Raw genomic sequence first — 26,556 nt, 5'->3', positions numbered from 1 at the left:
CTCTCTGTCAAAGAATAAGTTTCGTGTGGAAATCCAAACCGTTCTTTCTGGACTGCAGAGGTGATATATTTTCATTATCCCATGGGGACCGTGTTCAGTCAGAGAAGCTCCAATTTCTGTCCTTCTCTTCTTATGTCCTCTCATTACAATTGCTGCTAGGTATCCTGAAGCTGGTGCTTCCCCTGCAGATTGCCAAGAGAGAAAGAAAATACACTGTCATTGGCTACTGTACTTAGAATGGTTCCTAAACCCAAGCAAGAAAACCACGGTGATGTTGGCAAGCAAACAATTGAAAAGTACAGGTGCTGGCAGTATGCACAGCCCTAAAATCAACATGACTTAGGAGGAGAGGAGGTTGGAGAACAAAGAAAGGTGCTTTTCATTCAGAGAAATTTATTTCTTTTAAATATTTGCAATCTGCAGCCGATCGCATAGGAGGCCACTTGGCATTATTTCCCCACAAAAGGGAGGGCTGGGTGGTAATGAGCAGATGCTTGAGTGGCCTGTGGCGTGAGGTGCGCCATCCGTCAAGAAGATCAATATTGACTGTTCTTGTATCTTTGTGACGAAAGTTTGCTCTTCTTAAACAAAACAAAACAAAAAAATGGTGGGGGTTGTGCTTTAATATATAGACCGTGGATTTGACTTCAGGCAGTAAATCAACTGCGAACAGTGAGGACTGCACAGACAGGACTAAGTCTCCCCTTCCCCTGCCCAATGATAACATGTTCAGTGTTTTAAGGAGTAAAATATATCCTTAAAAAAATTTAAGGAGTAAAATATATAAGGAGTAAAATATAAAATATAAGGAGTAAAATATATGACTCTGACCATCTTTTCTCCATCCATTCTTTTTCACTTCAGTTAAATCATACCTTGAAGATACCGTATGAAAGTCATGCTGTACAAAATGTGTTTTAAACTACACACTGAAGTGGTTCACTTTGACTCCGCCTATATCAACAAAGCAGCATGTCTTATGTAGCAGAGAGTGTGCTAGGCACTGGAGAGACCAAGATGAAGAAGACAGTTGCTTTTTTGTGCCTCAGTTTCCCCAGTTTGTCAAGCTTAGATCACAGCAAGAATTCTGGTTATGACCAGCCTCCTATACCGTGGCAAATGATTTATTCTTTAGATCAAAGTGTCATCTACATCTTTGACATGCATTCAAATCAGCTGAGGACTCTGTTAAAATTTGAGTAGGACTGACTAAAGCCAGGCCACAGAATCTCTATTTCTAACCAACTCCCCAATCGTAGTCTATGGATTTACTTTGAATAAGAAACATCTACATATTACTTTTATCACTCATGTGTATGATGCTTATGAACTGTGCCCATTCCTGGGCCCCCCTCTCAAATTTTTGAGTCAAAAATCTTCATTTTAACATGTTCCCCAGGTGATTTCTATGCACAATAAAGTTTGAGAGCCATCAATTAGTCGATGGGAAACCATTGAACAGTTAAGAAGGTGAATGTTATTGTCTATTATTGTATTTATTCTATTGGATTTTAGGAAGAGAAGGTGAAAAGGGAATTCCACTGAGGTGAATGGTGGGAACTGTAGCAGGGGGATGAGTCTGAAGGACATTGAGATGGGGGGGCTGACAGGATTTGGTTATGAGTGGATCTGGGGGTGAAGAAGGTAGGAGGAGGCCAGGGTGACTTTCCAGGTTCTGGTTTGGATGTCTGGATTGCTGGCTGTGCCAATGATATGGGGAAGCAGGACCGTGTGGGGTTAAGAACACAGAGTCGGGAGTGGGGAAGAGTAGATTTGAGACCCATCTTCAGCGCTGACTTATTTACATAGCCTTGGTACGTTAATTTTTTGTCAACAAAACATGGTTGATGGTTTTTATGAGGTAATATTAGCCCCTTTTTGCAGAGGTAGAAACTGAGGAGTAAAGGGTAAATTGTCCAGCTCCTATGTGTGGAGAGGAGTGGGGGTGGGTTTTCCACATACAGCCTTCCTTGTTGGATAGTCCCTGCTCTGAACCTTTAGCTCCAGGGTTTCTCCAAGGACAGATGGGCTGGGGTAGTTAGCGGCATTCATTTAGCCACTCAAAGTTTTCTCTCACTTCATGTTCTCTCAAGGTCTCTTACTGTCACCTCTGAGCCACCTCCTCCCTTTAAAGTGTAGCAAGCCCCTCCCTTTCACTTCTCTTCGCTCATCTGAGATATTTTCAAAAAGAGTTTACTTAAGATGGAACAAATACCTCTAGAGATAAAGCAAAGGCTGACAGCAGTGGAGACTTCCAAGTACAGGTGTCTGACCTTGACTCAGTTTATCTCTCACATCCTGTTGCTGGTGCAGCTGGCCTGGGGCACTGGGTTCCTGGCTCTCATTCCACCTTTTAACATATTATGTGTCCTCTTAAGTTTCATCCCAGTAGGTCTGTCCTGCCTCCTTGGTCTGTAGTCATGGCCAAGGAAGAGTTCCTCCTCTGTTCCGTCTTAAGACCCTCCCTCTCCGCTTCAAGTTTCTGGCTTGAGAAACAAGCTTTTTCCACAGGGAATGGCTGGGGCTGGGGGAATATGGCTGTGGGATGAAAATCTCAGCCTTCAGGAAAGATCCCATTCCTCATGCAAGGGTTGTTTGGTCTTATAGACCCAGTGAACTAACACCACCTTAAACATATATTGATCCAAACAGTAATATCCAATCATATCCAAACAATCAACATTATGCACAAATGCTAGTGGGCAGTTGGTGCTGATTACATGTTTGTTGAATTGTTTAATTTCAAATTGAATCAGGCCATCCTAATTTATGACCTTGCTCCTATTAATTATCCAATATCTTTGCATCTTTCTTCTCTTTATTTTCCCCTTTTATTTTTTATTTATTATTTCAAGGAGACAAAGCTCAACTTCAAAGCTTGCCCTGCTTCAATCTTCTGTCATCCTTCTCTATGCCCTATGTTTCCAGTAACTGTACTCAGAATCACCCACATCAGGATATCACATGGCTATGACATCTCTGCTTTCAAATCTTTGCTTTAAAGTTACCCAGTCCAAGAAGGCATCTCTTATTTATGTATATAAATTGGTACATTATCCTCAACATTTTCAATTCCCCTTATCTTGTCTTATTTTTCGTTTTAGGAGTAAAAAAATTGCCACCTGATATATTATAGATGTATTTATTTATTTTTATGTCACCTTCACTTAACATGTCAATTTCATAAGGACAGAGATTTCATCTGTTATATCCCCAGTTTCTGGAACAACATCCAGCATATAGTGTAATTCAATAAAAATTTGTTGAATGAACAGATAAATAAGCTAATTAGCCCCTTTAATGAAATATATGGGAAGGATGTGCATATGTAGGTACCTGGAGTCAATTGCAGTTACTATCAGGATTATCTTATTTAAAAAATAAGGAATATTTTAAAATAATATTTCATTTATGGAAGTAAGCATTACAGGTGGCATGGATTATTTCCAGAACCATAGACCAATTTTATTTTGTGTATTTTTCCCTTTACCTTATAGCCCAGCCCTCTTCATGAAAGAGCTGCCTTACCTTGCTCCAGATTCACTGGTCACATGAAGAATTTCTCTGAATCTCTTAAACTTAGAAGTTTATGTTTTCTACATTTTCCAGGTAAATTCAGAAATAATGTCAAGAAAGACCAGAGTTTCTAAAGAAGCTCTAAAATATGTACAGGTAAAAGCATAAAGACTTTATTGAAGAACACTTGAAATATGTTACAAAGTAGCAACAGTAAAGATTTCATTGGCTTGTGAAGTTGGTAAATCCATGGGACAGACTGGCTCAGAGCATGGCTGGATCCACTGTTCACTGATATTATCATGATTTTCTTTTTCTTTTTTAAAAAATGTCCATATTGATATAATTCTCATTTTGAGAATGCTAATGGATAGCAGTAATGGGTCTTGTCAGCTACAGGTTTATATGATTCTTAGAACTTGTCAGTTCAAAAATAGAGAAATCCTCTTTTGCTTGGCATCTTTAACAGTCCCCACCTCCTATCCATTGACTCTGCTTGGTCAGATCTGAGTCTCCTGTTCATTCCTGGAACAATCAGGGCGTGTGGGAGAATAGAGCACAGCAGTCAACGTTTGCTACCCCAGCATTTAACTCTGACAGCTGCATTTAAATTACACAAAATCGTGTGTGTGTGTGTGTGTGTGTGTGTGTGTGTGTGTGTATGTGTGTGTGAGGGGTAGGGGGAAGGAGAAGGGGAAGCATAGTTTCCCAAAATAAATTGATACAGGACAAGCAAAAAGTATTATTTTGTGTCAAACCAAAATAATAAGTGGTTGCATTAATTACATTCTATACAGTGCTGTCACAATAAACTATTATGAAAATTTTGGACCATTTCACTAACTTGAAAAGATAAATGAATTTATATGTCTTAACTAAGAGAAAAAAAGTTTTTAAGGCGATTGATAAAGCTGATAACTGCTACACTCTCATTTGGAGAATGTCTTATTTTAGAATGTATTTATTTATTTACTTATATTTATTTAGCAATCAAGTTTGTTGCATATATATAGATATCAGGACTGTTTGAAAGGTTTTATTGATTTTATATTTCCAAAGTTCTGGAGTAATGTGGTTTAAATGGGATCCTGTCACCCTGTGATCTCCACACAAACTCTTCTTTTTCTTCTTCTTCATCTTTTTTTTTTTTTTTTTTTTTTAACAGAAGTTAGGAAACCATGTTTGTGTTGGTGGGGTGGTGGTGGTGGTGGTAGTGGAATTCATTCATATGGCTCAAAAGAGGTTTATAGTGAAAAGTCTTGTTCCCACCCTTGCTTCAATCTGCCTCATTCCCCCTCCCCCATAGGAAGCTGCATTTTCTGGTTTCTTGGCAATCCATCCACATTTTCTCTAAGCAAATAAAAGTGTGTCTGTGAGCAAATAGAAGTGTGTGGATTAGTAGCAACATTCTGGACTTTGCTGTCTTATTGAACACGTTAACTTGGGGCTCTATACACAGTAGTACACTGAGAGTTTCCTCTTCCATTTTTCTTGCAACTTCAGAGTAATATATTTTATGAATATACTTTAGCTGGTTTTCTTTGATAGACCCTACTGATTCTCCCTCCCCTGCCAAAAACCTCAATGAAATAATTAGGATTTCTCAGCCTTGATGGCTTGTATTAAAAATTACTGAAAATTTTGACCCAGTCCACTTTTGTTAGTTTTACAGAGAAAGAGTAATTTAGGATTCGTTTCAACCAGCTAATGTAATTCAATGACAACCCCTTAATTCTTTTTGAAATACAATGGAAGAATGGAAAGTAATTGCCACTATCAGTATCGCAAAAATGTGTGGCTTCAAGAGTCAGTATACTAGGATCTGATGGTTGAGAGAATGGGTATAACTTTGAGAAGTGTCATGGTTAAAACAAATACATGGCTTGCTCTGATAGCTCTAAATTCCTTGCCATGCTGATATTCATCTTAAATTTGGGGACATGAAGTCTTTAAGCATGCTAGAATTGAGGGGGAACCAAGGAATGGGGATATGAAGAGAGCAGAGACTTTTCCAGAGATGAGGGTCTCACCTGGCCATAGGCAGGACAGATGAGCAGCAGTATCTTGGTTCTGGGAGCCATATCTTGACAAGGGCAGAACCCTATAAATAGCAAGGAGAGCAATTAAGGTTAGACACCTAGGAGCTGAGGAGCGTTGAGCTAGTTTGGTTTGGTTGCTTGGCAATGAAGAATGATTACTTATTTACTTATTTATTTTTAAGCAAGGAAGTAATGTAATTTGATTTTACCTAGATTTGTGTATTTACCAAGATTTGTATATTTCATGTGTTCAGAAAAGAAAAAAAAAAGAGATCAGTGTGACTAGAATATAGTTAATAAACAAGAGAGCTGTATAAATTGAGATTAGACACAAACAAGGTCCATATTGTAAAGAGCATTTTTAGGTGACCATCAGGAGTTTTGGATTTTATTCTAAATACAGTGGGAGGCCATAGAAGATTTTAAGTGGAGATATACCATCTTCTGGTACATGTTTTAAAATGATCCCAAAGTGGTTGTTTGGACAATAATTATAAAGAGGACAAGTGAGGAATCAGGGAGACCAATGAGGGGACCACAGTAAAAGTCCCAAGTGAAAGATGAAGGGGATGCAGATAGCCATCATGGCAGTGAAGATGGGAATAGATGGATGTTGGAAATAAATTGTAGACAGATAAAACGAGTAAGACTGTGGATGGTTAGGAAATGGGAATAAGGGACAGGTAGGAATCCAGAACGATTCTCATTTCTTTGGCTTGAACCAACTCGACAATGGTACTGTCACTTACTGGGCTGGAGAATTACTGAGTGAGGACCTGTTTTAGGGAGAAAAGTAAGAAGTAGAATAAGACCTTAATTCTATCATACTCAGTCACAAAGTTTGGGAGCTTTTGGAGATTGCTGTCTTAATCAGTCTAGAGCAATTACTTTCACCCTTGAAATGGCTTCTCAGAACTGAGAGCTAAGCACTTCCCATGTCCCTAGGTGTGCTTTGGGAAGGTTTCTGTGCTTACTACCCCATAATATCCTTCTGTTTGTGTTAATATCAGCCTCAACACAACGCATTGTCTGGAAAAGTCTCACCAAGATTGGAGACTCCTGTATTACAGACCACAAGGGCTTCCTGGAGAAGACTCATTTCTCCTCTTCCCAGGTAGAATATGAAGAGAGGAAATGGCCTCAAAATGTCTTAGTTTTTTCAAACATATCTCCTGTCAGTTTGCAGAATCACATCATAGCCAACCCCAGGTGGATAAAACTGACTGGGTCTTGCAGAGACAGCTTCCTCTGTTTTCCTGAAACTCTCTTGCTCTTTCTTTGCCATAGTCAAAGGCTCTCATTCTTTTTCTGCTAAAACTTGTGAGGAAACTCTTGGATTCTGAAAGGACTCTTTCACTTACCCTGGTGAAGAAATGCTGGCTCTCACTGGAACCTTAAATGCTCTGTACCTTTCTCACCACTTTCTTGCAAGAGCTCAGAGTGGGATTTGCCATCCACCCATTCCTTGCTGAAAACACTTCCCGTGGGGGTTGACAGAAATCTGCATTTGGGGCAATTTCCAGTTGTTTGGCTTTTGAGGGGAAATAGTGCAAATATAAACCCAAGGCTTTTCTTGGGAAATTTATGAAGCATCTTGTAGAAAGGGAGGGGGAGAAGGACATTTATCAAAGAGCCTGTGCTGCTGGTCCTCATATAAATGCTCTTTCTCCGTTCCTACCAGACTCAAGAATACAACTCAAGCACAAAGCAGAGGAGGCACTGACAAGTGAATGCAATGGTGCTTTCTAACCTGTGTGGATTGAAACCACACAAATTTTGATTCTGTAAAGTCTTCCTTAGCATGCTGGATTAATCACATGGATTAATAAAACACAATTGCCTCCCCTCCCTGGTGCCTCCTAGCTTTTGTACTTGCCTTCCCCCAACTCCCTTCATTTTTAAATTCTATGGAACTCTCAGGGGAAAAAAAGCATTTTCTGCGAGTATCCTGGCCATTGGTTCATTGGTTGAACCCGCCTGGGACGATGGCTCTCCGAATTTTTCAGTGTGCAGACCTCTTCTCTGAGCTTGTATAGCAACCTCTGTGCTTTGGGGAGAACTCAGGGTGTCTTTTGAACCCCACACTTTGCAGAGTTCGTTGTGAGTGAAAATAGCACACTGCAATTATTTACATGTAAACACAAGCAAAGACTACTTTAAAGGGGTTTAGTACTTGGTGGAGGATATTAGTTAAGGGCTTGGTTAGGGATATATATGTTGGCCTCAACTCTATTTAGCCTGTTTAGCTTCCATGAACCCAAGCCTCCCTGTCTTCTGGGATAACATCAGCCAGCCTATGTCTAATTCAACAGCAGCTAAACTTGACAAATGTGATTAGCGTGTCAGCCATCATTTTACCACTTCATATTCACTTAATCCTTACAGAGACCTTAGGAGACATCATACTATCATTTCTATTTTCTGAAACTGGGACCAGAGATGTCCACTGTTTGACTCGAGGTCATACCACTGCTAAGTGGTAGAACTGAGACAAGGCAGATCCAGCATTCTCCCAAGTTGTGATCCTAACCATTGTACCTCCTTGCCTAAAGCCAGTTCCTTTCAACCTAGGTCAATGCTGTCTTCATCCAGTAGGTAGATTTCTAGGCTATGATTGAACTTTGATTTGAACTTCATGAACTTTGTCTTTTTCAAAATGATAACATGACAGACAATTTTCTATTTCAGCCTCCAGCTCACAGTTATCATTCATTAGGGGGAAAACCCTGATGAAACCTCATAGGGAAAAGCAACAGAGAGGAAAAATGGATGGAGAATAGGGAGCAGATAGTAATGTGAGAAAAAGCAATGTCTTGGAATGGATGGGCATTGATTTGGCACCTTGTGCTTATGCTTGAGTGCCATTATGATGTGGTGCAGGGGCTTGGTTTTACTCTTCAGGGTCTATCTCCTGTACAGCCCCCTCTTCCCTCACCTTCCCTCAGAGGGAGAATTCTTTCTTTTTCCTCAGTCCACTTGGTCTCTTCTTCAAATTTATCAGCAAAGAATTCTGCCCTCATCAATTAGCTCCTTGGCTTTTAATATCAGACCAGGCTAATGGTGAGTGAAGAAGCAGGAAAGTAGCAAGGACAAGAGAAGAAGAAAAATGATAGTGTGAAGGGGAGGCAAGAGGAAAGGACAGGGAACCTGTGGTGCCAGCTGGTGTGACGGGGGGACGTTGGGGGTTTGGGAGTGGGGCAGCATGGTGGGGGAGATATGGGGACAGCTGCTATTTTTACAGGAGAGAGAATGAGGGGAGAAGAAGGGCAAGGAAGGAACAGAATGAGGGGGGAGACGGAGGAAATAAGGAAGAGTGGAAGAAAGAGGCTTTCAAGGAATTTGCTGTGCCTTATGCGTCTAGACCTTCTTCAGTATCTCTGAACTAGACTGAAATTAAGATGGAAATTGATTTTCAAAAATCTTTAGACACCCGTTAAATTTATTTTATCTAGGCACATCTAGGCAAAAAGGGGCCACATATGGGATCCCCTCCTCAGGGTTTACCCATCTTAAAATCTCCAGGTTGTGAGCACATGCATCATCTTTTTTTTTTTTTTTTTTTTTTTTTTTTTTTTTTTTTTTTTGGTCTAACTTGAACCCCTTCGCTAGAATATGTGACCCATGACAGTTGTTTCTCTTTGCACATACACAGTGTAGCTATTTTATCTCTTCACTTTTGATTCAAAATAGTATTTTCTGAGTGCCTGCTCTGTGCAAATCAGTACCAAACAAGACGTAGTTCTTGGCATTTAGAACCGGCTTTTAGGAGAGGATGCAGAAAATAAGCCACTAAAATATATAAACAACATAATTACAGATTGTGCAAAAAAAAAAAAAAACCCATAGTAGAAGTAAACTTGGAACAATTCCCTGTAAAAGTGACAGTTAAATCTGGATCTGAAAAATAAGAAGGACCTAGTTACATGAAAAGCTCTGGGAAAAAAAGTACGCTATGAATTTTTAGGGAAAATGTCTTGGAAATATATTTTTAATTAGATTTCTTCACATATCTATTTTTTTTTAAAAAATCAGAATCTTGAGGAAGATTAATAGAATTTATCAATATGAACAAAAGAAAGAAAAGAACATTCTAGTGGACATGTGGGATAATGACCAAATTGCTAACACTTTTATTGTTGGAGGCCCAGAAGGTGAGGAGGAAGAGTGAGAATGAAGAAGTATTTGGAGGAATAAAGGCTGGAAACATCCTAAATTTGGTGAAAAACATAAACCCACACATTTAAGAAACTGAGAGAATCCCAAATGGATTTAAAACATAAATCCACATTAAGATGTATCCAAATTAAACTTCTGAAAACTGAATATGAAATAAGTGTATTCTCTTACCCTTAAATCCCTGGTATACATTTTAAAAAGTGAAGATTTAATGTTTTAGGGGCAGGGAAAAAGTGATAACTGGTTGTATCAGCAGGACACAGCAAGAAATATTTGACACAGTTGAAAGGGTTTCACAGAAAGTAAGTTAAAGTCTTGCCTATCTTGAAAGGAATGACATATTTATCTTTTCTTCTGAGGGAAGATTTTAATCTCTGTGTACCTTTTCCTCCCACTGTAACATGCAGATAATAATATGGTCTTACTTTAGGAGCTACCTTTAATATTTTATAAAATACTATCCCAACTGTAGTTCTATGATGAAAAATTTATACAAAAGGTGTATTTTGACTTTTCCTTCATAAACAAGGAATTTAGCAAACTATGCTTACTCCCAGTACCTCTTAACTTCCTGGTCTTCAGTTATAGAACGTGGAATACTATTTTTAGTAAATCTTTGATTTAATTAATTATGAATACATTAATTTTAATTCAATTACATATCCTCTTGTATCTGAATCATATTATTTACCACAATTCTTTAAAACCAGTCTATAAGGGGCCTGGGTGGCTCAGTGGGTTAAAGCCTCTGCCTTCGTCTCAGGTCATGATCCCAGGGTCCTGGGATCGAGCCCTGCATTGGACTCTCTGCTCATCGGGGAGCCTGCTTCCTCCTCTCTCTCTCTGCCTGTCTCTCTGCCTACTTGTGATCTCATTCTGTCAAATAAATAAATAAAAATCTTTAAAAAAATAAAAAAAATAAAACCAGTCTTGTATATGCTTACATTTTTTTTCTATATTCACCCTCAGCTTTCTGCTCTTTCATTTTTAATTTTTTTTTAAAGATTTTATTTATTTATTTGACAGAGAGATCACAAGTAAGCAGAGAGGCAGGCAGGCAGAGAGAGAGAGAGAGAGAGAGAGAGAGGAGGAAGCAGGCTCACTGCCAAGCAGAGAGCCCGATGCGGGACTCGATCCCAGGACCCTGAGATCATGACCTGAGCCAAAGGCAGCGGCTTAACCCACTGAGCCACCCAGGCGCCCTCATTTTTAATTTTTACTCTTGATTAATTTTTCAGCTTATTAGGGACATTTTCAAGTAAAATTGTATTTTATTTTATTTTTTAAAAAGATTTCATTTATTTGACTGAGAGCGAGAGAGAACATACAAGCAGGGGGAATGGGAGAAAGAAGCAAGCTTCACACTGAGCAGGGAACCTGATGCCAGGCTCAATCTGAGGACACTAGGATCATGACCTGAGCTGATGGCAGATGACCTGAGCTATAGGCAAACACTTAATGACTGAGCCACCCAGGTGCCCCTGAAGGAAAATTTTAAAGGAGCATGTTTACTTGGTTTGCTGTTTTTTATTCTGGGTGAGCTTCTCATTTGTCCTGCACATCAGTATTCTTTTAAATCCAACCAGCAAAAAGCCTGCCAAGTCTAGTGTGGGGGGGCTCTAATCTTGAACTAGTCCCCCCATGCTAGTAAGACAGCCTCATCTTCCAGAAGAAAAGTGTGTGGACATCTTCATTAGTAGTGTATGTGTGTGTGGACATCTTCATTAGCAAACTCTTCTCAGAAGCCCCCAGAAGATTTGTTTATAAGTCTCATTATGTTTAACTAAGTCATGTGTCTTCTACTTGACCAATTACACTGGATGGAATGATATTACCATAGGGATTTTCCCCTGAGCTGCGAAGAGGGCTACTTCTTGAAGGTGTGGATTCCTGAATGAAAGGTGACCTCTCTTTGTAGAGAATACAGTTTCTTCTGCACCAATAGTGTCTGCTGCATCTTCCTTACTTCTGATTTTTTTTTTTTTTGTAATGTTGGTTACTCCATTTAGTCATCCAAAGAAGATCTTGATTTTTCTATCAGACATTTAATTTATTTGGGATTGTTCCTCATCTTACCCTGCTTTGTCTTCTCTCTGCTTACTGTTGTTTTGCCGGTCATCCTGGTGTCTGTACCTGTTCTGTAAGGCTATATCTTCTTTCCATTAAGGATGCCAAGCTCTGTTTTGTTTGTTTGCTTGTTCCTAATGCAAAAATCATTTCATCCTTCTCCATCAGCCACTTTTACTCTCCTTTTATATTCTAAGCTCCTCAAAAATCTCTTTTACTATCCAGAGCAAGAGTACATCCCTTCCTATTCATTCCCTACCCTGAGCCCCAGACCATCTAAGCATCTTGGCAGCTGGATTTACCATCTTGTCTTTCATCATAGAAGTGGATAAAATACATGAGTCTTCTAGCCAGCCCTGGACGTCTGCTTCTGTGCAGCTGTCCTTACATTCTTCCGAAACTCTTCACATCATCTCTCTCTTACTCAAAATCTTTCAGTGGCTTCTGATCACACATTCCTGTTCTTAAAAGGATGGACTGGTTGGAGGACTCTGCCTTTTGCTGGTCAGGAAAACCCATCTGTGTCTATGCTGCCGAGCTCTGTTTTTGAAAATTCCCAAAGTGATTGATTGCAGGATGGTTTTTGTGAGCCATTGGGATGATGCATTCTCTCCTTCATTTTGCTGTATGTAACTGCATTTCTATTTTATGAGCATTATATGAATTCATATGTTTTTCATCTTTGAATGAACAGGATTCTTTCTGGTCCTTGGTGCTTTCCAGAAGACATGATGTACAAGTATCATATGCTTCTGTTCATTATCCACTCAGAAGTTGTTAGAATCTTTTTCAGGCCTGCTGCTGAATAGTAAGGTGATGGTACAGACCTGTTCCCAGGTTTAGCTTCCATTACAACCCTAAACCCACCTCCACCTAGCAGTGCTTTCCTTTGAGAAGCTGGAATCTCCCACCCACCACCTGATTCTCTGATACTCATGGATTATAAGAGGGATGACAACTCCAGGAAACATTGTTACCATGAAGCTCTTCTCCGACCTAACACTTGACATGTAAGGTCTACATCTTTTGGCCACTGTTCTCTGTCTCTCATACATCCAAGCACAAAGCTAGGGCAGGGACTGGAAAAATACAGAGCCTACCTTTAAAATCACTGGGCACAATACATAGAGGTGACTATTTTTTTATTGTTGTTTTCTTTTTATCTTGACCACAAACCCTGGACTGTGTTGGGGAAGTGGACAACTGGATGGAGGCAAAGCATCTCCCTCCTATTTTCCCATCAGCTGGGGCTATTTTGTTAATTTTCTAAAGTATGGATATTGCATTGGAAGTTCTCTTTCTATGTCATTCTTCATAAAAATGCCCCTCAGAATCCATCATGGAGTGTCTTACAGGCTTAGAATTAGTAAAATGTGAGGAGAGGCTGCACCTGGGAATGATCGCTGAAAGTTCACACGATTCTTCCAATAATGGATTTTTACCTGGTCGTGTGGGGATCATAGAATTTTTGCCATGTAATCTCATTTACATTTCATAGCATCCATACAAGTGGCAATTCCAAGAGATGGCACAGATAGTCCGTGGCACTGTGTTATCAGCTCTGGGATGGACTGACAACAGCTTTTCTCATACTTCTAATCACTTGATACATCACTTCATTTTTTAACACTGAGTTTATCGCCCCTTTCTCTCCCCATTAGTGTTAAAGAATAAGACTACACAGATAAGCAAAAATGAATTTTTTAAATTTATTTTCAGCATAACAGTATCATTATTTTTTCACCATACCCAGTGCTCCATGCAATCCATGCCCTCTATAATACCCACCACCTGGTACCCCGACCTCCCACCCTCTGCCACTTCAAACCCCTCAGATTGTTTTTCAGAGTCCATAGTCTCTCATGGTTCACCTCCCCTTCCAGTTTATCCCAACCCCCTTCTCTCTAACTCCCCATGTCCTCCATGCTTTTTGTTATGCTCCACAAATAAGTGAAACCATATGATAATTGACTCTCTCTGCTTGACTTATTTCACTCAGCATAATCTCTTCCAGTCCCATCCATGTTGCTACAAAAGTTGGGTATTCGTCTTTTCTGATGGAGGCATAATACTCCATAGTGTATATGGACCACATCTTCCTTATCCATTCATCTGTTGAAGGGCATCTTGGTTCTTTCCATAGTTTGGCGACCGTGGCCATTGCTGCTATAAACATTGGGGTACAGATGGCCCTTCTTTTCACTACATCTGTATCTTTGGGGTAAATACCCAGACACTTCTCCAATAAAGACATACAAATGGCTATCAGACACATGAAAAAATGTTCATCATCACTAGCCATCAGGGAGATTCAAATTAAAACTACATTGAGATATCACCTTACACCAGTTAGAATGGTCAAAATTAGCAAGACAGGAAACAACATGTGTTGGAGAGGATGTGGAGAAAGGGGAACCCTCTTACACTATTGGTGGGAATGCAAGTTGGTGCAGCCTCTTTGGAGAATAGTATGGAGATTCCTCAAGAAATTAAAAATAGAACTTCCCTATGACCCTGCCATTGCAAGAATGAATTTTTGATATTATGTCATTTGGAACTTGTCTTCACTCATAAATACCTTGTAAACTAGTCTTTGCTTCTACCTGTGACTTTGTCAAGGTGTTTTCAGACCGGATAAAGAAATTCCCAGGACCAATGTCATAGAGCATCTGGATACAAGAGGCCTATATAGTGAAACCATGTTAGTTGCTAAGGACTTCTGCCCAGGAAGGCTCCACCACTGGAAACAGATTCATTTGTGTAGGACCGCCTCCTGAAATCACTCTTTCTAAGTCACTTCTTTGCTAACTACATCTGGTAGAGGCTCATTTGATTTCAACATTCTCTAGCATGGTGTAGAGATGATTTATGAAAACAAAGCTCTGTTAAATAGTTGACTTTGAACAACACAGTTTTAAACCACATTGGTCTACTCCTATGCAATTAAAAAAAAATGTAGTACAGTACTGTAAATGTATTTTCTCTTCCTTATGGTTTCCTTCATAACATTTTCTTTATGCTAGCTTATTTTATTGTAACAATACAGTATATAATACATATAACATACAAAATAAGTGCTAATTGACTATCTATGGCATTGGCAAGTCTTCCAGTCAAAAGTAGGCTATTAGTAGTCAAGTTTTTGGGGAGTCATAAGTTACACACAGATTTTTGGCTGGACAAGGATTGGTGCTCTTAGTCCCCATGCTGTTCATCAGCCAACTGTATACAGTTAAGTGCTAGTGTTTATAGTATTTATCCACTCATGCACCACAGTTATATGCTGTAATGAATTAAGGTAGGTTAACCCATAGTTATACCAGCAATAATGTATTATTTATTTAAAGATTTAAAGTTTGAAAACTTTTTGATGTTTAAACATCAATTTTATTTATTTTTATTTTTTATTTAATTTTTTAACTTAAATTCAATTAGCCAATGCATAATACATATTTAGTTTTTGATAAAATTTCCAGTGATTCATTAGTTGCATATAGCACCCAGTGCTCATCACACCATGTGACCTCCTTATTGCCCATTATTGAGCTACCTTTGACAAAAAATTTGATAAATTTTAATTTAATATATGATGGAGTATGATTAAGGACAGTGATCACTGTCAAAACTGTGGAGGATTATCCTGTGCTGCTTCTGTATTTGAAAACAACAGGATTTATTTTCGATGACTTTGTCACTTAACATTGGAGGAATCTAATTAATAGTGTACAATGCAAGTATTTCTACTATGAAAAATTCATCACAGAAAGTGTGTCAAAGGAGTGAGAATTCTCAGATCCTCCTAACTTGACAAAATGTATCATTGTTTCAAAGACTTATTTAGACTGTCCCATATGCATAGATTTTATCATAGGGTTTCAATCATGGAAAATGTATGACTGTATATTCTGCTTTAACTTACCATCATATCATTTTTTTATAATGCCCCATAGTTCAGTTCAACAAATATGTTTACATTTTCTTTCAGTGGCTCAACAATACCCAGTTGACCTATTATCACTGAATTAGTATTATCATTAATATTATAATATTATCATTTCTCCCTTATGGGACATACAGGTTGCTTTTACTCATTTTTTTTCCTTTCATGAATAACTTTGAAATGCTTGCCTTGATAGAACTCAAGAACCACGTTAACATCAACTATTAATAGGAATGTCAGTAAGAATAGCCCCAATGAAGCATCCAAGATTTAGGAAGTTCTGAACAGAGGCAAATATAATTCCATCATTTGCTGATTGACTAGCTTAATCTGCAAATGTGGTGACGTTAAAAACACTGCTGGGTTTGGCAAGGGGCTGGGATTACAATAATAATAGCGGTAGTAATCATAGGAATGAGAACAACAATATCAACAATGATGGTAGTGATAAGAATGACATCTACAGGCGTGCCTGGGTGGCTCAGTGGATTAAAGCCTCTGCCTTCGGCTTGGGTCATGATCCCAGGGTCCTGGGATTGAGCCTCACATCGGGCTCTCTGCTCTTCAGGGACCCTGCTTCCTCCTCTCTCTCTGCCTGCCTCTCTGCCTTTGTGATCTCTGTCTGTCAAATAAATAAATAAATGGCATCTACAATTTATGGGGCACTTTATGCTGAGTGCTCTTCTAAATGCTTTAAGTATATAAACTCATTTGACTTTCACAACAACCTTATGAGTAAGATGCCATTATAATTTTTATTTTATGGAAGGGGAGACATACACAGAGGTTAAAAATTCCTTGTTATTGTAGTGCTGATTAAGATTTCTGTGGTGGGTCTCTTTCTCTCAGAAGGAGATATGGGCAACAAAGCAGGGGTCGGCATCTTTGTTGTTGACTGAAACCAGATAGGCAAAACCCAGAGCTTTCCTGGTAGAGGGAAGAGACTGTGTGGTCTTTGCCACCTACTGGTGCTTTCATTGATCAGCCCACGGAGTTCTCGGATATAGTTCTTCATGGAAGACTTCAGTGTCCATTGGCTACACTCTGGCATCATCATGAACATTTCAGCAGTGGCCTCTGTGCCCTGAGAACACAGCTTGGGAAAGTTTGAATTAGATTAATTTTCATCTTTGTAGATGAGGTCAGGAGAATTTCTTTATTTTGATCCAAGACCCATATTCCCTCTTTATTTGTATCACAAAGATGAAAATGGCTGAAAATAACTTCATTTTATACAAATGCAGGAGGGGCCTCAGATACACAGCCTTGCCCTGTTTTGATCACATCAGCTGACAACTGGTAACATGCCTGAGCCGAGCTACTACTCCTTGTCCAGATTTAAAGATGAAAGAGATAAAAATCTTTCCTTCTGGATATGTACATTCAGGGAGCATGGATACACTAATTGGTAGTGATTATTATGGTGCCAGTTCAATGAATTTGTACCATTAATGCTAGCGACCCTGGAGAAAAATGTTGAACTTTCTCCCCATGATTCTATTCAAGCATTACTAAAATTCTGGCTTCTGAAATGCCATAAAAAAGCATGTCAGGAAGCGTTCCTTAGCTGGCCTAATTGATTCTCTTAAGATTGTTCAACTACATAACGACTTTTATAAATATTCTTTTCGAAATGGAGAACTTTGTCCATAGTCTTATTTGAGAAAAATCTTTGATTTCAGCATGTTTCCCTTTTTAAAGCGATGTTTTAATTTTGCTGCACTGAATTGCTTCCCCCCCCCCGCCCCCAGGGTAAAAAGAAGTCAAATTGAATTGATTTCTGTGTTTCAAATGCCTACATAGAAACATAATGAAAGACGATATTAAATACCTCCATTTTTTATGACAAGGCAATTGGGGAAATCATTCTGTGTGTGCTGGGGTATAGAAGAGTTTTGCTTTCATTCATGAACATTAGAATTTCATTTCATTAAATCATATTGGCAGCAAACATTGGTATGTTGGAAGTGGATCCCTCCATTTGGATTTGTACTAAAATTTTGATAGCCTATTTTCCTTTTATTGTTTTCAATGTTACAACATCTCTACTGGGATTTTAAAATTCTCTGCTCACTGATATGGAGTATGAGTTATAAACAGGGGAGTGGGCAAAGTGTTCTCAAACACTGTTCTTGAATCTGTCCCTGGTACTTGTCTGGTTTTTTTCTTTCGGGCGTCTGGAAGGGTGGCAGAGACCTGGTGACAGGACAATGAGGTTTTCCTATCAATGCTGACCCTCAGAAACAGACGTCATCTCTGTAATGTAATTCAGTCCAGCTGTCTCTGCATTCTGGAGCTTCCATCATGGAGTTTTATTCAAGAGTAGGCTTGTTTTTATAGAAAGAGGAAAATGCATATTTAATCTTTGAATTTGCCTTTGTATTTTTTTTTAACCTAAAAGAGTTAAGATGTTTTCTAATTTGCAAGCTTTCTGATTAACTCTGCTTAAGCTTCTTCAGGAGTATGTATTATGAGGTAATAATACAATATAACTCAGGCAGATTTGAAGACTAGAGTTTGTGTATATAGAACACCTAGTACAATGCTCAGCAAAAGGGATCTCAATGCATATTCATTATTCTCCATCACCTCTCTTTATTTGAACATCATTTGTAATGGGATCCAATAAGACATCATTCCTTGTCTAGATCTCAGAATAAAATAACATATCCCATACTAAATAGGATGAGAGGGGAAGTCTGATTCTGACACTTGATATCTTTATATCATTTTCAGTCTTAAAAAGTTGGTTCTTCTGTTAAAAGTAAAAGGTTGAGAAGGCCCATGAATCTTTTGAGTATCTGCTGAATTTTGAGGTTCCTCATGTGCCACATGTATCTAACCCAGTACCTGTCCACCTGGGAGATCCATAGAAATGCATACATGCCGGTGAATTGATCAGCTTGATGTAGATATATATATATATATTTTAATAAACATATATTTTTATCCCCAGGGGTACAGGTCTGTGAATCGCCAAGTTTACACACTTCACAGCACTCACCAAAGCACATACCCTCCCCAATGTCTATAACCCCACCCACCTTCTCCCAACCCCCCTTCCCCCAGCAACCCTCAGTTTGTTTTGTGAGATTAAGAGTCACTTATGGTTTGTCTCCCTCCCAATCCCATCTTGTTTCATTTATTCTTCTCCTACCCACTTAAGCCCCATGTTGCATCACCACTTCCTCATATGATCTCCCTGATGTAGATATTTTATCCATCAATTTCATCCGTTCATCCATCCATCCATCCATCTTTATCTACCTTGCTTTTTCTTCTTTTTCCTCCTCCTCTTCTTCTTTACTTTATCATAATCGTCATTACCATTCACCTACCTATACATTTGAAATACTGATTATGCTACATATCTAATAGGTGCATGGTAGGTAGCGGCTATCCTAGAACAGGAGGAAACTGAGGGATGATGGGCCTGTAACACCAAAGTGTAGTCCCTCCAGTTAAGGGAAACTTTCTTTCTCTCTTTCTTTTTAAAATGTAAATGGACTTAAGATAGGTGACCTTTTAATCAGGGCCTAATTGGCATAAAATAAATGGCACATATTTAAGGTACACAAATGTAATGAATTTTGACATACATAGACACCTCTGAAACCTTCAACACGTTCATGACCGTGAACATAGCCATCATGCCCCCAAAGCTTACTCCTTTACCTTGTAATCCCTCCTTCTGGTCCTTCCATGCCTCCCTTCCCTGGGCCATCCACTCAATGACTGGTCTGCTTTCTGTTTGCATTTTCTGGAATTTTATGAAGGTGACATCAGGCAGTATGTCCTCTTTTTGGCAGGGAAAGAAGAGGCCTATCTTCTGTCACTGTAATTATTTTGAGATTCACCCACGTTATTGCATATACCTGTATATGCAATACTGGTATTTATCACTGTTCAGTAGTGTTGCATTGTAAGGTGTAGTGCAATTTGTTTATTCACTCACCTGTTGAGAGGCATTGGATTGTTTCCAGTTTGGAACTATGACAAAGTTAGTGCAAACGTTTGTGTATAAGACTTCAAACGGACATATGTTTTCATTTCTCTTGGATAAATACCTAGGAGGGAAGTGGTTGGATCATCGCGTAGTTGAACTTTTTTCTTCCCTGTTGGTTTGGGCAAAGTCACATCAGCAGTGTTGGGAGTTCCTGTTGCTTCACAATCTCTCCAACAGTACACTGGTTTTGATTTCCATTCAAACAGGTGTGCAATGGCTTTCATTAGCATATTAATGATATTAATTGATAGTGAGAATCTTGTCACAGGCTCATTGTTATTCACATATCTTCTTGGGTGAATTGGCTATTCAAATTTTTTGCCAAGGTTTCCCTGTCCTTTGGCACAGCTCAGGGATTCTTTGAAGGCGGTGAACTGGACAGTTTCAGTGATTACCTCAGTTTCTGCCTCCCCTCCAGAGTCCTTGTGCTTTCCGATTTATGTTAATTTTTTTCTAACAGCTTTTTATTAAGTCCTTCCAGCTTTCCAAGACATACTGTTAAAGGCATTTTGTAATGTGACAATAGTTTACTTTATTGAAATTCTGATTGAATAATATGAGTGCAGATGATCCTTTGAATATCACTTGAAGTTCTGAAATAAATGTCCTTGCTAGAATAGCACACAGATGAAATATAAATTCAAATGTGTATTTGAATTTACTCAATAAAATATGTATCTCAATATGTCACCCTGCCTAAAAGACCCAAAATGCAAATAATATTTATGTCTTAAATTGTTCTTATTGTGGAAGTTAAGAAAAGTCCTCTAAATGTAATCTGTTTGTAGTTTAAAAAATCAGTAAAATGATGAAACATGGACATATTTATGCTTAATGTGAATGAATATTCCAGATTGCTTTTACAAAAATGTGCTTTTCTATGAATCCTTTCCCCCCCCTAATTATGTCATGTTAGTCACCATATAGTACACCATTAGTTTTTGAATCTTTACCACAAAAGAAAGATGAGTCGTGCACTGAGGCTAGGTGGCTATGTCTTAAGGGGATTGAATTCAGCTAAAAGTTTGATAAAAGTGATGGAATCAGTCAAAATGTCTCCTGTCATCTTCCTCTTCTCCTGCTCCCACTCCTGTTGCACTGTTTCCCATTCTAACTCTTTCTGCAAATGTATGCATCAACCAGCCTTCGTGAACTGAGACTCAGCCAGAGAATCCACCTCTGTTATTAGATGTGCTTCAGGGACCCAAGAACTATAGGCAACAAACTAAGTCTGTGGCCTGAAAACTGAAAGGGATAAAGTGTTGGGAAACAAATAGAAACACTTTAGGAAGTTCTTACCTTGAGAAAGGGCTTTATAAAGAAATACAATGTGGAAGGAGAAGATTGTAATGATAAATGCAGCAGAGCAATTCCAGATGACCAGGAAACACTTCTTCAGTCCTCGTTAGAAGAACTTGCTGTGCAGAAGTCAGATGCTACTCTGAACTTTGCCAGGACGACATCAGTTTCAAGTGCCTAAGTATAGGAGTAAAACACAGAATCTGAGATTTTGAGTTCCAGGAGTTGGTGAGAGAGTTGTTATAGATGTTCAAAAGGAACCTGGAAATGTGGGTCTGTTTCTTGTCCTACTAGAAAGTTTTGGTTGTCCTCTGCAGAGGGGAGATAGGGCCAGCAAGCAGAGAGGGTAAAGTTTCTAAGGACGCACAGAAGATGAGACAGAATTCCATGGCTGTGCTGCTTCATATACTAACCACTAGCCACATCTAGCAATTTAAATGTAACTTAATTAAAATAAAATAAAATGAAAATTGAGTTCCTCAGTTGTGCTAGCCACATTTCTTATATTTGTCAGCCAGATCTGGCTAGTGGCTGCTGTACTGGACTGCATGGATAGAGAACACTTTCATCTGTGTGGAAAGTTCTTGGACAATGCTGCTTTAGGGGAAGCTGACATTTTAGAAGCTGGATGGTTAGACAGAGATGAAAGGAAAACCAGTAGGCAGAAAATGATAACATCAGAAATGTGCAGGGAAAAGCAGAGAGGACAATGTGTAATGAGACTGGGGAGGTTATGGATGTAAGGAGCACGCAAAATAGCAAAATGCGGCAAACCAATTTAGTGAAATGCTGCTTCGTGGACAAGAAGGAAGAGGACATAGAAGACATAGAAGCTGGGTGGGGTCTCTGGGCGCAGTGATGACCGTCTGGAGAGCAGTTTCAGGAGGGGAGGCAGAATTCAAATAGGATTAAGGAATAAACTAAGAGTGAGAAAATGGAGGCATTCAGAGTGGGCCCCTTTCACCAAAAGATTGGTTGTACAAGAAAAGAGTAAGTTAAGATAGCTAAATATCAGATATCAGAGCGAAATCAGCTCAGTTGTTCACAGGTGCAGAAGAAGAGATGGAAATCTCCAACAGAAACAGGGACAGTCAACGCAATGTGAGGCAAGAAGGGGCAGAGGATGAAAGGAGGAAGCCGGGCAGAGGTTTCCCTGTGTCCCGAGGATGGAAAGAGGATGAAGAGTAGATGCCAGGGGGCAGACGGGCAGTCCATGAAGGGGTTCCTGGTAGAAGGCTTCATCTTCTCAATGGTGTCAGGGTCAACATGACGTTCTGGGCTTGAGGAGCACAGAGGAGGTTTGTCTGGCCACCATGGCAAGGCCACAGAGATGAAGTCCTGAATGCAAAGGAACTCATGCAGTATCTCCTTCCAAATTAAATGTTGGTTTTCTGGGGGTGTGAGTGGCTCAGTTGGTTAGGCATCTGCCTTCAGCTTGAGTCATGATCCCAGAATCCTGGGACTGAGCTCTGCCTCAGGCTCCCTGCTCAGCGGGGAGTCTGCTTCTCCTTCTCCTTTTGTCCCTGCTCCTATGCTCTCTCTTTCTCTCTCTCTCACCTGCTCACTCTGTCTCTCAAATACTTAAATCAAATCTTAAAAAAAAATATTAAATGTTGGCTTTCTAATGGAAACTTCTGGAGGCAGTATCTTAACCCCAGATCATGACTCCCTGTAAAGAAAAAGAATTTAAGGGACGCCTGGGTGGCTCAGTGGGTTAAAGCCTCTGCCTTCGGCTCAGGTCATGATCCCAGGGTCCTGGGATCGAGCCCCGCATCGGGCTCTCTGCTGGGCGGAGAGCCTGCTTCTTCCTCTCTCTCTCTGCCTGCCTCTGCCTACTTGTAATCTCTGCCTGTCCAAAAAAAAAAAAAAAAAAAGAAAGAAAAAGAATTTAAGGGTAACCTAATAAGCACAAGTAGACATACATTGGGCAAGGCAATGTGAGTAGGGGCCTGCTCCACCCTCCCTAGAATTAACCCTGACTGTCACCTCCTATTTACCCAACAAGCTCATTTGAAGCTGAGCAGTTTTTTTTGCAGGGGACTATTCAGAGAATCATTTTTACAAAGCAGCCATTTAACCATTGATTAGGGAGGTTAGGAAAAGGAGAGTGGGCTTGGACAGGTGGCAGAGTGCCATGGTGCGTGTGGCTTACTCTAGGAGACCCAGCTAGAGGGACACAGTCCATGTGAGAAGCCATATCCTATATTAAAATTCCCTGCCCCTCCAGGTTTCCAGTCTGCTGCTCCTCACGGCACCAGACCCTTGTCCCAGACCTACATCAGGGACTTCTAAGCTGCTGAATATGAGCAAACTTTTCAGCTGTGCACAAAGGGAAAGGTAACACTGCAGCAGACTAATGCTGCAGGCAGTTCCTTCCTCGGTGATGCGGGACTTGACACTTTTTGCTTTGGCTTCTCCTGGGATATCTTTCTGGGCCATAGACCAATCAGAACAACTCTGCTTTCATGTCTCCAACTCACATAACTGTAACTTTCCATTAAAATATTTTTGATTATGCAGCAGAAGTACTTCCTTTAAGAGCAGGTTCCTTGGTGAAGCATCCCCCACCTTCCCTCAAGGGGCTAAACTTTGAACTAGATTTGATGTCCACTGACAGGATGAAAATAGGATGCCAGAGACTTGGGAATGGTTTGTTGGACCAAGTTATTGCTAATTCTCCTTAGGATGGAAGCAGAAGGGGGCCTGTTTCTAGTGCCCAATATGATCCATGAAGAAAGCCACTTTAAGCTGTTTTATTTTTTCTCCCCCAGGGATGCATTGTTAGGGTTTTATGAGTTGATACGTATGGGGGAAAAAAAGGCTTGCTTCAAAGTAAGAGAGTAGACCCATAAGAAACTCCTTGCATGTTCCAAGTTAGCATTTGTTAATGGTTCCTTCAAATCAGAAACCCTGGGATTAAGCAGGTTTGATGTTTTGAGAATAAATTCATGGACTGTGAACTCAAAAGTAGCCAAGCTTTGACATCTGCTTGGTGTTCCACACCATCGGAGGGAGTTTGCATGACTTATTTTTTAATCCACGAAATACCACAATGGAAGTATTTTATTCCTTTCCTACTACATTTTACCAACAGAAAGGAAACAAACTTGGAGGAATCAAGAGAGAGGTACTAATGGCGAAGTGTGGAGGGAAGTATGACATAGATGACTTTCAAACTATGCTGTTGCCCCTATATTTTCTGGCTAACGGTGTATGGAAAACACTTTGTCAGCTGCTCTTTGACCCAAAATAGAGCGTGTTTTCCCTACACTACAGATTTTAGAGCGGAAATACATAAAAACTAAAATTTCTTAAGTTACTTAAAATTTTAAAATATTTGTGTGATTATTTATTTATTTATGAGTATAGTTAGAGGCCAGTGGTAGTCAGAGGGACAATGCCATTAAATGGATATAATGTCTAATATCCACTTACAGTGCCCTCTGGCAGAGATTCTCCAGCTGTGATCTAGAAAATACTCATGGTTTCTAGACTGGTCTTGCACCATATTCAAGATTATTTATTAGTATTGAAACTATTCACTCAATAATTGCTTACTGAAAATTTATCCATTATAGTCCCAAGCATCTACCAAGAATACAGCAGTGAGCAAAAAGAAGCAGTCCATGTCTTCAGTGTGTTTAATAATCTAGAAGGTGATGCCGGTGTTATTCTAACTGATCATGAATGTAAAGAGAAAATGACAGTCGTCATTCATAGTTTCTGGCCCCGATTCACATTTTGCTTGTGAGATTCCTCTCAACTGTCTCATTAAATCAGCACCCCTCTGGTGATTTATTCCAACAAAGCATTTCTTTTTTACCCGCAAATAAGAGGGAGGATCTTTAGGAACTTCTGACATGGTACGATGCTCTGCAAACTGAAGATATTTGAGAACCACTGACCTATAGCCAGACTCTGAGAATTACATTAGAGAACATGACAATTGCCTGTCTCTTTTTCTCAGGCTTTGTATGTTTGCATGCAGCATTTGCACGAAGGCCAAGGTCAAAAAGCAGTCAGACTTCAAAAAAAAAAAAAAAAATCTAAAAAACTTATCAGGAGTAAATCAGTGTTGCCTCGCCCTAGAAAATACAAAGATGGGTACAAACTTAGGTACTTTTGTCTTACAGCATGTATACTAAATGCATGTTTATTTTCTGACTGCACGAAGATCTTTTTCTCTTGAGAGAAAATTGCCTATTAAGGCATTTACTCTTGGGATAGTGAACTTGAAATCTTAACTGGGTTCCTAAATCATGCTAAGAACATCAAGTGCATTTTCTGTTGGAGCAAGGAGGTGAGTGTTTAACAGTTAAAGAGGCCCATAAGTGCATCATCCTGCTTGAGACAGTAGTAATGGCATTCAACATAAATTTATGCTTACCTCTTATGCATCAAGGGCAAAAAAGCATCCTGGTGCTTGACTTTGATGTCCCAATCTTTATGTGGACTGAATTCATCATTTTGAAAAAAAAAAGAAGAAGAAGAAGAAGAAGAAGAAGAAGAAGAAGATTGAAGCCATTTTATTAAAAGAAAGATATTTGGTTGTAAAATCTGGTCATCGCTCATTGGGTTGTAGCCTCTCATGAAAAAAAACAAAACAAAACAAAACAAAACAGAAAAACCCCCACAAAATTATAGTTTGCTTCTAAATGCTATGGACTCCAGACTGTCACCTATTTGAAAGCAAGCAAAAGCAAACGGGACAGAGCTTGAAGCTGGAAAAGAAAACACGCGCGCGCGCGCGCACACACACACACACACACACAACGTTTGTTAATGTATAGGCATTCAACTCCCACTGTTCATTAACACACATATTGCTAATGCTTGGCAATGAAGCGGACATTTTTCTTGAGTGGGGTCGAAAAACTAATTATTCGCCATATGGTGGTTGGCTCAGCAACAATTGCTGAAGCCGTGGAAGCAAAGGGAAGTTGGCCGAGCGATTTCTTTGGGCAGTTTGCACAGCTCTGACTCTCTTGACATATGCCATTCATGTGGCCTCTGGAGAACAGATGGGCCAGGGCTGGGAACGGAGGGGAAATCATGGCTGGGATCTGGTGGCAGCCCCTGTCTCTTTATCCTTCAGAATGACTTGGAGTCACATGGCATGTGAAAATAACAAGTAGGGGATTGTACTCAGAGAACTTCCCTGCCTTCTTTTTATAAAGCCACGGCGTAATTTTGACTGCCTTTTCGTATTTTGTTTATTAAAGGGATCAGGATTTTAGATGAAAGAGATTCCTTGGTTGTGGGTAGGGTCTGGCCTATGCCAATGACACTTGCTCATTGTCAGCAGGAAAAATGCTGGCAGTTTGATAAGGGATAAGAAAATAGAGGGTTTTTTAAATTAAAATTTAAATTACTCTTTATTTGTTCTCTTCCCGTTTGTAAATCTCACATAGGCAAGTTAAGATAAGAGCTGGTTTAGATTCAGGATACTCAGACCTCCTGAAATGAGTTAGTGTGGGCTTTTTTATTTTTTTCCTCTCCTGAGGATCCAATGC

The 26,556-nt window shown here is 39.5% G+C and overlaps 1 protein-coding gene across 1 annotated transcript in view; it reads left to right on the top strand.

Moving 5' to 3' along the window:
- C8H12orf42 (chromosome 8 C12orf42 homolog) overlaps positions 1–26,556 on the top strand; it is a 148,898-nt gene that overhangs the window by 87,557 nt on the left and 34,785 nt on the right. The window contains 1 exon segment of the mRNA XM_059186689.1: positions 3,498–3,609. Coding sequence (XP_059042672.1) covers positions 3,498–3,609 — 112 coding nt within the window.

The sequence above is a fragment of the Mustela lutreola genome, chromosome 8 (assembly GCF_030435805.1).
Source record: "Mustela lutreola isolate mMusLut2 chromosome 8, mMusLut2.pri, whole genome shotgun sequence".
Taxonomy (NCBI): domain Eukaryota; kingdom Metazoa; phylum Chordata; class Mammalia; order Carnivora; family Mustelidae; genus Mustela; species Mustela lutreola.
Note: the sequence above shows the minus strand (reverse complement) of the source record. Positions and strands in the feature narration are given on the sequence as shown.